The sequence below is a fragment of the Clupea harengus genome, chromosome 14, assembly GCF_900700415.2.
Source record: "Clupea harengus chromosome 14, Ch_v2.0.2, whole genome shotgun sequence".
NCBI lineage: Eukaryota > Metazoa > Chordata > Actinopteri > Clupeiformes > Clupeidae > Clupea > Clupea harengus.
In genome coordinates this window covers 2,359,516-2,374,515 of record NC_045165.1, presented here as the reverse complement: position 1 = coordinate 2,374,515, position 15,000 = coordinate 2,359,516, and the positions used below count along the sequence as shown (strand labels likewise).

General features: G+C 53.1%; 1 protein-coding gene across 4 annotated transcripts in view; it reads right to left on the bottom strand.

The window, feature by feature from the left end:
- Positions 1 to 11,209: 11,209 nt before the first annotated feature.
- Positions 11,210 to 15,000, bottom strand: part of esrrga (estrogen-related receptor gamma a) — a 35,379-nt gene continuing 31,588 nt past the window's right edge. For all 4 annotated transcript variants that reach the window (XM_042709770.1, XM_031580402.2, XM_042709771.1 and 1 more), the window contains one exon: positions 11,210 to 11,603. In XM_042709770.1, coding sequence (XP_042565704.1) covers positions 11,350 to 11,603 — 254 coding nt within the window. In that variant the 3' untranslated portion in view covers positions 11,210 to 11,349. The remainder of the gene's footprint in view (positions 11,604 to 15,000) is intronic.

The following is a 15,000-nucleotide window of genomic DNA, read 5'->3' as shown; positions in this document are numbered from 1 at the left end:
GTCTATTTCGGAGGCACTTCATCACGGGTCTGCGAAGCCCCACTCCAGGGCCGTGTGTGTGTGCGTGTATGTGTGTGTGTGTGTGTGTGTGTGTGTGTGTGTGTGTGTGCCGACAGCCATGTGTGCCTACGGAACGGCGGGCAGGAACTAAACATTCAGCGCACCGCATGCATTTATTCTCCTCGGGCGGGGCGGGGGGGCGGGGGGGGTGGGAGGCTCTGGTAGGAGAGATGGCTTCGGACTATCTCCCTGACACTATGAGCTGCCAGCGCTTACAGAGCCGTCACCTGCGCTCTTTACATGACCACAGTCTCCCAGCAGCAGCCCAGGAAGCAGAGGAGACAAAGAGGAAGAAGGAGGAGAAATGGGGAGAAAAAAGATGTCTGGGAGAGGGAGTTTTCCGCACGGCCTCTCCCGGAGCAGGCGGCGGAGAGCTGGGAGGTAGAATGGAGTCGGGCCCATGTGCTATCTTTGGGGAAAACTGCCTCAATTAAGAGGTAAAGTGTCACCAAGAGGATCCCCCTGTGTCCTCACAGGAGGTGTGTTTCAGATGGGGGGGAGGAGGGGAAACACTACCCCCCCCCATACACACACACACACACACACACACACACACACACACACACACACACCCAGCTGTCCCTCTAAGGCTGCTTGACTGTCGACAAGTGGTTCTGAGAGATCAAAAATCAAATAGGAGGATAGGAAGAGAGAGATAGAGAGAGAGAGAGAGAGAAAGATAGAGAGAGAGAGAAAGATAGAGAGATACACACATAGAGGAAGAGAGACAGAAGGTAGAGAGAGAGAGAGTGAGAGAGAGAGAGAGAGAGAGAGAGAGAGAGAGAGAGAGAGAGAATCATCCAAAGTCAGCAGCATGTGAAATGCCCTGTTTCTGGCGCTCTTCCAGACACACACTCCTCTTGTATCTAATGCGGCACGGGGACTCCAGGCGGTCCCCACTGGCATCTTCAAATGCCTGAAGATGTCATTTAGTCCTGGGAGCAGGCAGTCAGGAGAGAGGGGGGTGCCGCAGGAAGGAACGCGAGGAAAAAGAAAGAAAGGATGGATGGATGGGATGGGTGGGTGGATGGATGGATGGATGGATGGATGGATAGAGACAATGGGGAATGGAAGAAAAGAGAGGCAGAGTGCGAGGAAAAGGAGGGGAGGCGGAACACATGGGAACGCCATGGAGAAGCAGAACCTTCTGCTGCAGCTCCGAAGGCGTTGGGGGAAATGCTGGTGTGTGTGTGTGTGTCTGTGTGTGTGTGTGTGTGTGTGTGTGTGTGTGTCTGTTTCCTTTGACCTTTCTCTTTGCCCCGCGTGGAAACCTCAGCAATTAAGAAGAGTTAATGCCCTAATTATGTGTGTCGTTTTAGGCAGCGCCAGAGGGGATCCCCCTCCCAGCACCAGGGAGTGTGAGACGACTGGGACCAGCAGTGTGTATGTGTGTGTATCTATGTATGTGTGTGTGTGTGTGTGTGTGTATAGGGGGGTGGTGAGGTGATATCCCAGCTGTTTCATTCCCCCCCATATAAACCAGCCCTGGAGGGGGCGCCTTAGGAGGTCCTCTGGGTCTCTGGGTCTCTGTCAGAGGACAAGGGCACAGAGCTGCTCCCCTATGGGGGTTAAGAAGCGGAGCAGGGGATCAAACCCCTCCAGCACCCAATCACCACACAGCCACGGCCGCTGATGGAGCTGTCACTACCGCTCCCACGTAATTATGTCAGCCAGACTCGGGCCGGATCAGGGCCGTAAGCGGGCCCGGTGCTCTGCCGCTCTGAGGGATGGAGCCGTGTGATTGGGGAGCGGGGGGGTAGGGGGGGGGGGGGGCAGGGTTCTGTCAGTCACTCCCGATGCGATAATGAGCTTGTCAGCGTATTCAAATGCGCCGAGACGGACGTGGCCGGGGAAGCGTGACTGCATCGCTGCACGGGTGCTGCACGGGCGCTGTCAGGGTTAAAGAAAAACATGGCGTTCCGCAGGACCCACAGATAAGTGTGTGTGTGCTCCACTGCTTCGCCGGGGCCGAGAGAGAGAGAGACGAGCGGGGGCTGCCTCTCCCCCCACTGGAGGCCGACAGTGATGTCCCTGTTTACTGCTGTACACTTGTGTTTGGAAGCTGAGCCCAGATCAGCTGCGAGCGAGAGCGGGTGTCTGGGACGCATTCACAGAGGAGCGCGACAAACTGAACTAAAAACAAAACAAGCAAGTCAGGCGCGGAGAGGCGCGGAGAGGCGCAGAGCAGAGCAGAGCTGACATTTCCAGACAAATGGAGGGACACTCTGGAGATAGAAAGTAGGACAAAGCAACAGCGAGCACGAGCGAGGGAGGAACAGACAGAGAGAGAGAGGGAGGGAGAGAAGAGAGAGAAGGAGGAACAGACAGAGAGAGAGGGAGGGGAAGGAAGGGAAAGACACAGAGCAGGACGGGGAGGGAGAGAAGAGAGAAGAAGAAGAAGATGAGAGGAGAGGAGATGGAGAAAAATCGAGACAGAAAAGCCAAGACAGGAAGAAACAGGAAGACAGGAAGAAACAGGAAGACAGGAAGAAACAGGAAGACAGGAAGAAACAGGAAGAAACAGGAAGACAGGAAGAAAAGAGGGGAAGATGCACAGGCAAGCAGTCGAGCCACTGAGGCTGGATAGAGAAAGAGGGATAGAGAAAGGGAGGGCTAAAGAGAGAGAAAGACAGAGAGAAACAGAGGAAGAGAGGAAGAAAGATAGATTGAGAGAGAAACAGAGAGAGATAAAGAGAGGGAAACTGAGGGAGAGAGAGAGAAAGAGAAAGAGAGCCAGAGAGAGGGGAGATGCTGCATAATGATCCTACCCCCTAGAGAGTCTTTCTAAAGACAGGGGCTCTCTATTTCGGGCTGGGGGGGGGTATGGAGGAGGGAGGGAGGGAGGGATGGAGGAATGGAGGATTGGGGGGAGTGCAGGCGGATGAAGAGAGCGTGGCGGGGAGGAGGGAGAGGAGGCGGCGGGGAGACGAGGGACGAGGGACGGGGCGCTCAGATTGGGTCTCTCTGATGGGTCTAAATGAATGGTGGCGTTGCGTAATCCAGAAGGCTCTCAATGCTGACAGCACCATGATTTATGCCTCTCGTCAGAGGAGGAGAGGAGCGAGGGAGCGAGACCGAGACCAGGCGACCAACAGAGGGGACAGGCCGCATGAACGACAAGAGGGATAGAGAGAGGGAGAGAGAGCGAGGGAGAGAGGGAGAGAGAGAGAGAGTGAGAGAGGGAGGGAGAGAGAGAGGGAGAGGGAGGGAGAGAGAGAGAGGGAGAGGGAGAGAGAGAGAGAGGGAGGGAGGGAGAGAGAGAGAGAGAGAGAGAGAGAGAGGGATAGAGAGGGAGAGGTGGAGGTGAGACAGATGCACTCTGTGGGACTCCTGTGCTTGTCAGCCAAGTCTTTCTTTCTCTCCCTGTCATGTCTTTCTCTTCTCTCTCTCCCTCTCTCCCTCTCTGTCATGTCTTCCTTTGGAAGGAACTTGGGACATCTTAAGTCGCACCATTGCACACAGTCAGCTAAAAGCCCCACTGTGTTGTGCTGCTGACTTCAATTAAAATGCCCCCAGTACGGGCAAACCAAACACACACACATTACACACACACACACACACACACACACACACACACACACACACACACGCCTATCAGTCCAGTTCTCAAACTGATCACACACATTACACACACACACACACTCTGATTAGTCCAGTTGTCAAACTGACAACTATAATGATAGCTATGAGGACTGTGAGGGGAGTGTGTGTGAGATGATGTGTGTGTGTGTGTGTGTGTGGCAGGCTGAGCGCGTGTGTGTGTGTGTGTGTTAGGCCGTCAGAGGGCATGGCATTTCATCATCTGTACTAGACACCATGGGTGTGTTTTCAGTAGTGGCTGAGGGAAGGGTGTGTGTGTGTGTGTGTGTGTGCGTGTGTGTGGGTGTGTTTTCAGTAGTGGCTGAGGGAAGGGTGTGTGTTAAAAGGACCTGAAGTGATGAAACAGGCTTTAGAGATCTGGATTGCTCTTTCACCACACACACACACACACACACACACACACTGACAAGCACACATTCTTTATGAAGCGGGTGGAGTATGTGTGTGGGTGTGTTTGTGTGTCAGGGAGAAAGAAAGATGGGGGTAGTGAGTAAGTGAAAGATGGCAAGAGAGAAAGAGAGAGAGAAAGAGAAAAAGAGAAAGAGAGAGAAAGAAAGAGAGAGAGATGAGACCAGCCAGCAGCAATAGGTGCTTCAGACCACTGATACATCAGGCTGAACTCACAAACACACACACACACACACACACACACACACACACACACACACACACACACACCACACACACACACCACACACACACACACACACACACACACCCTGAGCTTCCTGGTGGAGGTTCCCTAGAGAGCCTGGGCAAACCGGCGTGGCCACCGCTGTCAGAATCCAAATTCGTGCCTTCGTTAGGACGGCCAGGTTCCTGCACACACCAGGAAGCTCAGGGTGTGTGTGTGTGTGTGTGTGTGTGTGTGTGTGTGCCAGGTTCCTGCACACTGCACCATAATTGGGGAGCTTTAATTGCCTGGCGCAGGAATTAGGTGATACATATTCGTAAGGTGCATCCCATCAATGCCAGAAAGGGCCACTCCCCAGCCTTGCCTTGCCCCCCTCCCCAGACACACACGTACACACACACACACACACACACACGTACACACACACACACACACACACGTACACACACACACACACACACACACAACCCCCACATCGTTTCTGTCCCACAGCTCGGGCTCCTGAGTGCATGTGAATGAATTAGGGAGAGAAAATGTAATCTATCTCTCAATACACAGGGCAGAGGCACAGGGACAGAAAGCAAAAGAGGGAGAGAGAGCGAGAGAGAGAGAGAGAGGGAGAGAGAGAGAGAGAGAGGGAGGGAGAGAGAGAGAGAGAGGAGGGGAGGAGAGTGAAAGAGAAGAAGGGAGGAGGAAAGAGAGCGAGAAAGAGAGAGAGAGAGAGAGAGAGAGAGAGAGAGGGAGAAAAAGCCCAGGATGAGTAATGTGATATCAGCTTGCTGCGCTTACTATTCTGATATCAAACGCAGGTCGAGGCATTCCACCACCTCACAGGCCTGAGCTGCACGGAGAGGCATCTCTACAGAACAGAGAGAACCGCAGCTGAAGAGAGCTCCAACCTCCCAGTCTGCAGGGGGCGCATGGTTGCAGCAGGCGCATGTGTGGGTTGCAGCGGGCGCATGTCTGTAGCGGGCGCATGTCTACAGCGGGCGCATGGTTGCAGCAGGCGCATGTGTGGGTTGCAGCGGGCGCATGGTTGCAGCGGGGGCGCATGGTTGCAGTGGCGCATGTCTGCACGTCCAGGCTCCACTCAATACCAGAGAGGAGGATGAGCGCCTCTATTGCTCATTCTATTTACTTCCTGTTTCCTGTTTGACATCCACAAAAGGCACTGCATTGCAGTACCTGACGTGAGGTGTTGACCTGTGAGATCCTCAAGTGCGTTGCATTGCGTTGCGTTGCGTTGCGTTGCGTTGTGTTGCATTGTGCTGTGCTGTATTGCCTTGTGCCATTGTGTGCTCCAATATGTAGCGTTGTGTTTCTGCGGTGTGATGTGCGAGGCTGGTGCCTAAAGACCTGTAAGCCCCCCCCCCCCCCCAATGCAGAGCTGCCCCCCAGGATGGTGTCATCCATCTGGGCTGTGCACATGAGAGATGGGGGGGTGGAGGCAGCTCCGCTTCCAACTCCATCATCACTATCCCCCCAGCCACAGGAGAGACCCCCACCTGCACCCCCCAACACACCTCAGAGTTCCTATCCATCTACCTGTCTGTCGACACACTCCGTCTGTCTGTGTGTCTGTGTGTGTGTGTGTGTCTGTGTGTGTGTGTGTGTGTGTGTGTGTGTGCGTGTGTGTGAGTGCATGTGTCTACCTGTGTGTGTGTGTGTGTGTGTGTGTCTGTGTGTGTGTGTGTGTGTGTGTGTGTGTGTGTGTGTGTGTGTGTGTGTGTGTCTGTGTGTGTGAGTGCATGTGTCTACCTGTGTGTGTGTGTGTGTGTGTGTGTGTGTGTGTGTGTGTGTGTGTGTGTGTGTTTGTGTGTGTGTGTGTGTGTGTGTGTGTGTGTGTGTGAGTGCATGTGTCTACCTGTGTGTGTGTGTGTGTGTGTGTGCGTGTGTGTGTGTCTACCTCTGTTTGTTGCTCTACTGTGTCTTTGTGTGTATCCCTCCAAGTCTCCACTGACACACGGGGCGTCTCTTATCTAATGTAGTGTGTGTTTGTTTTTGTGTGTGTGTATGTACGCGTGCATCTATCATGATACACTAAACGACTCTCTCTCTCTCTCTCTCTCTCTCTCTCTCTCTCTGTCTCTCTCTCTCTCTCTCAGCTCCCTGTCTCTGTCTCTGTCTTTCCCCACATCTAGACGTGTTTGTCTTCTGAGAGATAGAGCATCTTTTGTCTCTATGTGGGTTCATTTGTCCATCTATGCTGACTGAAACTGTTCCTTATCTGCCTTTCTCTGTTTATATAAGCATCTGTTTGTGGTCACTACCTGGTGAGGTCTGTCTGTCTGTCTGTCTGTCTGCCTGTCTGTCTGTCTGTCTGTCTGTCTGTCTGTCTGTCCCTGTTTATATAAGCATCTGTTTGTGGTCACTACCTGGTGAGGTCTGTCTGTCTGTCTGTCTGTCTGTCTGTCTGTCTGTCTGTCCCTGTTTATATAAGCATCTGTTTGTGGTCACTACCTGGTGAGGTCTGTCTGTCTGTCTGTCTGTCTGTCTGTCTGTGTCCCTGCCACAGTCTATTTGTCCAGCTGCCTGCCTGCCTGCCTGCCTGTCTGTCTGACAGCTCCCTAACCTTCCTAACAGTAGTACCAGGAGAGTATCAGTACAGATGTCTAAATAAATAAGTGTTGGCGTTCTGTGTGCTCTCCACCATGTTGTGTTGTGTTGTGTTGTGTTGTGTTGTGGTGAGTGGGTGTGTGTGTGGTGTCCCGCGGTGTCGGGTGTGTGTGTGTGTGTGTGTGTGTGTGTGTGTGTGTGGGTGTTGTGTGTGTGTTGTGTGTGTGTGTGTGTGTGTGTGTCCCGCGGTGTCGGGTGTGTGTGTGTGTGTGTGTGTGTGTGTGTGTGTGTGTGTGTAAACCGTATCGGTGGATGTAATTTTCCAGCTGAGTGGCTCGAGGTGGGCAGCTGCTGAGCTCCTGGACCTCATGGGTCAAACAAGGGAGGCGCTCCGCAACCCAGCACTTGGCCACAGCAATCTCCTATCTCCGAGAGTGTGTGTGTGTGTGTTTATGTTTATGTATGTGTGTGTCTGTATCTGTGTGCATCTGTGTGTGTGTGTGTGTGTGTGTTTATGTGTGTGTGTGTGTGTGTTTATGTGTGTGTGTCTGTATCTGTGTGCATCTATGTGTGTGTGTGTGTGTGTGGTGTGTGTGTGTGTGTGTATGTAAAGCACAGGAGAGGGCAGGTGGGAGAGGAGAGGTTTGACGGAAGAGGAGTGTATATCAAGTGTGTGTGAGAGGTGGGCTGGGGAGCAGGTGGCCATGAGGAGGGGGAGGTACATCCGTGAGTGAGTGTGTGTGTGTGTGTGTGTGTGTGTTGTGTGTGTGTGTGTGTGTGTGTGTGCTGTTGTAGACTTGGTTTACGTCTTTACCTCCACCTCTTGTTGTCCCTTCTTTTCTCTCATTTCTTCATTTTCCACTCTTCTTTCCGATTCTTTTTATTCTCCCTCTCTCTCTCTCTTCTCCTCTCCTCACCATTCCTCTACTTCTCTCTCTCTCCTCCTCTCCTCTCCTCTCCTCTCCTGTGCTGTGCTGTGCTGCTGTTAAATCTGGTTTAAAGTATCCTGTGCGAGTGCGTGCCGTGTGGAGGGGAGAGGAGAGGAGAGGGGGGGGGAGGGGATAAACAGCCTGCTACTTTGAGGGGATTTGAGCCGATTGGCAGACGGAACTGCGGCTTTGGTGCGGGTGGTGTGGCCTGGAGGCTTTTACCACGGAGGAGCGCTGAGTTTCAACTCACCTTTCCTCCTCTTTCTCTCTCTCTCTCCTCTCTCTCTCTCTCTCTCCTCTATCTGTCTCTTTTTCTCTTCCTCTGTCCCTCTCTGTATTTCTCCTCCTAGCTTTCTCTCCCTATCTCCTTCTCTTCTCTCATCTTCCATCCTGTCCTCTTCCTCCTCCCCCCCCTCACACACCTTTCTGGCCAGAGAGATGGGAGTGCTGATATGGGGCTGGGGGGTTGGGGGGGGGGGTCCCCTGCGGCTCTGTTCCACTGAGTTGTCCTATTTCTGCCCCATGGTGGTTCTCCTGCCCTGTCTGTTGTGTGTGTGTGTGTGTGTGTGTGTGTGTGTGTGTGTGTGTGTGTGTGTATTGAGGGGGGTGGGGGTAGGGATGATAGAGGCCATCCCAGTTGATCTGGATTACTACCCCGCCTCCCCCTCCCACACAACCCCCACTTGCCCCCATCACCTCTCACCCCCCAGACACACACACACACACACACACACACACACACACCACCCACCTCTCACCCCCCAGACACACACACACACACACACACCACCCACCTCTCTTTTCCCCGAGGTGACAGGGGGCTAATTTTGGACAGATCTATCCCTGCAGCAAGTTCCTTGGCCACCGCTAATTCCCCTTCCTCCACCATCTTCTCTCCTCTTCCTCTCTCCCCCCCCCCCCCCCCCCCCCCCACACACACTGCCACCAGGCCCTTCAGAGACTGGACACTGACACGTCGAGTTACTGTAACCCTGGCAACGATGTGGCTAGCCACCCCCAATTAGCGCACGCTAACGACTCCCTCCGATATGCTGGGATGACAGCTCTGTTCGTAACCCTATTAGCGACGGGGGCGGAATGCTAAGCTAAACCCTGGATTACAGGGCACGGATGCTAGTAGTAGGTCTGCACACACACACACACACACACACACACGCACAGCGAGGTATGAGTGAGCCGCGGTCCAGAACAACAAACGAGAGAATGAATAATTCACACAAATAAAGCCAAACGGCTAGAATTGTGTTTTTTACGTGCAGCATGTTTTTTTTTTCTCTCCAGGGGTGTGTGTTTGTGTGTGTGTGTATGTTTGGAAAGACTATGTTTCCAGAAAAAAAAGAAAATTGATGAATCAATTTCTAAAATGACCCTTATTCATATGTAGAGAGGGACCCCTGTATTAAATTCAAGCACTTCACAACAAATGGCCGTGCCATTGGGTGCCATTTTGATATATGTGTATATGGGTGGCTAGGAGCAAGAACAAAAGGCGGCTATTTGTCTGCGTGCACATGGGAGAAGGTGCCATATCACGGCCAGCACCACATCCTTCAAAGCCTTCTGAAAACGCTGCGCTCCTTATCAATTACCTACCTGTCAAGCCCAACGGGTGCATAGGCAAATAGCCCAGCTCAGGCCCAGCCTCAGCACTGGTGTGGGGGACGCCAAGAACAGGCGGAATAAGAAAGGCTGTATGGCTCTCTCTCTGTGTGTGTGTGTTGTGTGTGTGTGTGTGTGTGTGTGTCTGTGTGTGTGTGTGTGTATGTGTCTGTGTGTGTGTGTATGGCTCTCTGTGTGTGTGTGTGTGTGTGTGTGTGTGTGTGGGTGTATGTGTATGTGTGTGTGTGTGTCTGTGTGTGTGTGTGTGTGTGTGTCTGTGTGTGTGTGTGTGTGTGTGTGTGTGTTGTGTGTGTAAAACAGAGAGTTGTATCACAATGCACAATGCAAGTGCAGATATTTGTTCTACGTATGAACAAAGAAATGCTGCATGCAAGACCATCCGAGGACCAGAATGCAAATATAACCAACAAACAGCCCCCCCACACACACGGAAACACACACACGCACACACACACACGCACACACACACACACACACACACACACACACACAGATATGACCTGTGGGTGTTTGTGCTTGCCACTTGTCCCTTACTGTGTTGATTTCACATAATCTGACCTGACTGCTCAGGTCTCTAACCAGCTGGCTGGCTGGGTGCCCCCGTGTGTGTGTGTGTGTGTGTGTGTGTGTGTGTGTGTGTGCGGCTCCGGGACATTCTCCTTCTACCTGGCACTAGCTGCAGCTGGGTTGGGGGGTTGGGGGGGGGGGGTCGGGGGCCTGATGGTCCTTAGCTCTGGGGCTGATGTTGAGACAATGAGGACTGGGGATGTTAGAGGGAACCCAAGACACACACACACACACACACACACACACACACACACACACACACACACACACACACACACACACACACACACACACACACACACACACACAGCCCCCATCTCACATCATCCTGTCAGTGGCTGGTAGGGGCCCCCGACGTGGCCACTTCCTGACTAAGACGTTGTCGGACGTTGATAACACCCTTCCTGTCATGTCGGATGAGAGAGGAGCGCGGAGCAAACCTGCCATGACACCCTGTGATGTGCTGTGCTGTGCTGCGCTGCACGTGTGTGTGTTTGCGGTGTGTGTGTGTGTGTGTGTGTGTGTGGCTGTCCGAGCTGAAGGGGCCTGCGGTTACCAACCCAGTACTGCTGTCTCTCCTCTTTCTCTCTTTCTCTCTTTCTCTCTTCCCTCTTTCTCTCAAAGCAGGCCAGAGAGGTGACCAGAGAGTTCAGCCTGCTTTCCTGTAAACTCCAGAAAATGTCTAAATGTTGTTTTGAAGGAGCTGTTTGTCCCTCCTCTCTTGCCCTCTCTGCTCCTCAGAGGAGGCGGCGGCGGCTAAAATAACTGGCTCTGGCGCTCCCTGCTCTGAGCGCAAGCGAGTGTGTGAGAGAGCCGGTGTGCATGAGTGTGTGTATGTGTATGTGTTGTGTGTGTGAGTGTGTGTGTATGTTTGTGTGTGTGTCTATGTGTGTGTGTGTGTGTGTGTGTGTGTGTTGTGTGTGTGTGTGTTGTGTGTGTGTTGGGTTAGCAGGGCCCGGTGTTCCTCCCAGCAGACCCGCGGTAAATAAGAGCAGGGCTTGTTAGTTTGAGCCGAGCTGAAAGGCCAGGTGTGTGTGTGTGTGTGTGTGTGTGTGTGTGTGTGTGTGTGTGTGTGTGTGTGTGTGTGTGGAGCCCTGGCGCTGGGGCTGAGCGGAGTGGCTGGAGGCCCTCGGCCAACGCGCCCATCAATTTCAACCTTGACCCCGCCGCGACCCCGCCGCTCACCCCCTCCACTTTTATTATTTGTTCCTTATTTTATTTATTTATTTGTTTACAAGTCTTGTGTTTTTTCGGCTTCCCTTTGGCAGGCTGAGGGACTAGGAGAGGTATCAGTTGGGGAAAAAGCTATTTAAAATGGTGGAATGACTTTCTCTCTCTCACTCACACACTCACACACACATTTTAATACACTACGACACACTCTACCAAAATACATACATTGTCATTGTTTGTGTGTGTGTAACTTACCTTTGCTGTCCACGGCGACACACACACACACATACACACACACATCCATACACACTCACCTCCCCGCTTACCTTCTCTCATCATGCCGACCGTTAGACACTTCATGAAGCGGCAGGCTTGGCAGGACTTCCGTCTGCGCTTGGTGATCTCACATTCGTTTGTGGCGGGGCAGCTGTACTCGATGTTCCCTGTGTGGAGGCATGTAAGGGGAAAGGAGGACGGACGTTACAGGGGCATCACCAGCACTGTGCCTGTGTGTGTGTGCGTGTGAGTGTGTGTGTGCGTGTGTGCGTGTGTGTGTGTGTGTGTGTGTGTGACTTTGGGAGAGGTGAACAATAAAAAAAAAAATGCAAAGGCAGGATGTGCTCTATTCGCCAGTATACCTCCTCCCCACCCCCCACCCCCCTTAGCTGTCAGGGAAATGTCTAAAAATGGCTGTGGATTTTAAATAAATAAAAAGGCGGCCGGCCGGAGTTTGTAATTTCAGCCCGCGGGTCGGGCCAAGCCACAGTGGCGCAATATGAGGCGGCAGCGGTGGCGATGGAAATCAACAAACGCTGATTTCATATTCGTCAAATGATCAGTGTGCCTCCTGTGAATACGTCCACAGCCCTGATCCGAGAACCCCCGTACACTAATCCCTCATCCTCGGACCGGGCCGTGAGTGAGAGTGAGAACCCCAACTCTAATCACTCATCGTCGGACCGTGAGTGAGAGTGAGAACCCCATACACTCATCACTCATCCAATAATAATAATTATTATTATCCTCAGACCGGGCCGTGAGTGAGAGGGTCTCATATGGAGGCGCTACTCAAGTTGAAGGTCGCGCTCGGAGCGGTCAGAGGCGGCCACCTGAGCCAAAGACACAGGAACTGGACCGAATGAGTGCCTGGGTTGAGCCCAGAGACCTGGAGCTGGGTCACATCTAGGGCCAAAGTCAAGTCTCTCACCTCAGTGACATGACTGGTCATCCTGCCAGCCATGGATTACAGGTGTGTTTGCCCAAAACCCAAAGGTGACCGCCATCCCACTCCACACCACACCACACCACACCACACCACACCACACCACACCAGACCTACCCTGCCTGCCCTGTTGCCCTGTCCTGCCCTGTCTCAGCTCACCATGGCACCAGCACTGGGTGCCAGGAGCCCACGGGTGGCAGGGAACACACACGGTGTGAGTACTGGGCATACGCCACACAACCAAATCCAATCTCCAATGTCCCACAACAAAAATAGGGAAGAGTAAGGGTTAGGGTAAGGGTTAGGGAAGAGTAAGTCAATTAATATGTTTAAGACCTGACAGCCACGGCCCGCTGCGTTTATCTATTTGTTTGTTTGTTTATTTACCAGGGCACCAGTGGCGCGGTGTGACTGACACCCATGAGAGGCTGGCATGGACGCTAAGGTCACTCCGCCTCCGCTACTGCAGGGAGCTTTAAGACAGACGGGCGAAACCCACTTCAGAGCTGGGACTCTGTGTTTGGGGTTACGGGCGAAACCCACTTCAGAGCTGGGACTCTGTGTTTGGGGGTTACGGGCGAAACCCACTTCAGAGCTGGGACTCTGTGTTTGGGGGTTACGGGCGAAACTCCGTTCAGAGCTGGGACTCTGTGTTTGGGGGGTTACGGGCGAAACTCCGTTCAGAGCTGGGACTCTGTGTTTTGGAGGCTATGGTTCTCTAGAGACCCAGACAGGAAGATGGACACGTCATGATTTAGACAGAGGGGGCGGGGGGGGGGGCATCGTGGCTGCAGGGGGTCGGCGTGGTAACGGTTGCCATGGCAGAACGTTTGAGAGGCTCGTTTGGAGGCTCTGGTAGCAGTGGTCCTGCTAACACACACACACACACACACACACACACACACACACACACACACACAACACACACACTGAGGCCTGCTGCTGCTCCTCTCCAGCTCCAGCTCATGCAATTAACATGAGGGCCGTCTGGGAGTCCCACCCTGATGAAATATTTCAGAGTTAATCAGACTCTGTAAACACTGATTTGTATTGACTTCTCTTGTGTGAGCTGATGTTTCCTCATTAAAACGCAGATTAGCGGCAGAGAGAGGGGGTGGCTGGGGTGTGGGTGTGTGTGTGTGTGTGTGTGTGAGGGTGAGGGTGTGAAGGTGAGTGAGTGTGTGTGTGTGTGTGTGTGCTAAATGCTCAAGACTGCTAATTCAACAGGAAACAGTATTTAAAGTATGCATGTCCATTAAAGAGGGGTCCAATACTCATTAGTCAGGTAATCTCCAGGAGCCATTAGGGCCTTAAGACTGGGTGGATCCCCCAATGCATGTGTGTGTGTGTGTGTGTGTGTGTGTGTGTGTGTGTGTGTGGTGTGTGTATGTGTGTGTGTGAGTGTGTGTGTGTGTGTGTGTGTGTGGAGTGCTCAGGGATTCAGGGCGGGCTCTAGAGCAGTCTTAACCAGGTGGGAATGGTTTAACAGGGGGAAAAATCCTTGCCAATCTTGTGTGAGAGATATCCCTCTTTCTCCCTGCATGTCAATGGCCAAGAGCTCTGTGTCCTGGGTACCAACGGCCGGTATGTGTGTGTGTGTGGGTGTGGTGTGTGTGTGTGTGTGTGTGTGTGTGTGTGTGTGTGTGTGTGTGGCGGGGGGGGGGGTCTGGGCTATCAGCCTGGCTTGGCCTGACACTCCAGCTTGATGTGATTTGAGTAAGGTGGCAGTCGATTAGTGCAATGTCTATTGTCTATCAATCGCCCTCGCCTCCGAGGATTTCAAATAAGATATAAGATGTCCGCGCTACTTTGTCTCCGCGTCCGTCTTCAAACAAAACTGGGCCCTATCATTTATCAATGCAAGCCAAATGTCAATGGAAGCCATTAAGAAAACACAGAGAGAGAGAGGGAGGGAGAGGGGGAGAGGGAGAGGGAGAGGGAGGGAGAGAGAGAGGGAGGGGAAACCCTGTCAGGAGAGAGAGAGATATACAATAGTCAAGGTGACCTTCCACCTGCGTTTCTCTTTCTGTCCCCTGTTGCTGTTTCCACCGTAAACAAATACCAGCACAGGAGCCCACAGAAACACAGACTGGTTTTTCTCTCTCTCTCTCTCTCTCTCTCTCCCTCTCTCTCTCTCGGTCTCTCTCTTCATCTCTCTCGCTCCTGTGTTTGATGGCCATGCTGTGAGTGGCTCAATTGGGGAGTGATAGATGTCTCTTGTCATGTGGCACTGGAGCGGTGCCACCAGGATGCCAGCTGCCAGAGCCTCCGAGTGCCTCTCTTGCCCCGCGCCGACGACACCATCTCCACCCCCCCCCCACACCCCCTTCCGCCCCAGTCCGCCCTGCCAGACCGTAGCCCTGCCCTGCCCCGCCTGACATCCACCAATGGCCAAATGCGGGGTGGGGGGGGGTGGGGGTTGTTGGGGTTGTTATTGCAGAGCAGTGCCTCTCCACCCCCCCACAAACACACACACACACAAACACGCCTCTCCCATACACACACACACACCTCTCCCATATACACACACACACACACACACACACACACACAGACACACACGCACACATGCCTCTCCCACCCTGCAGTCTCCTGTGCTCTGAACCACCAACCGAGCC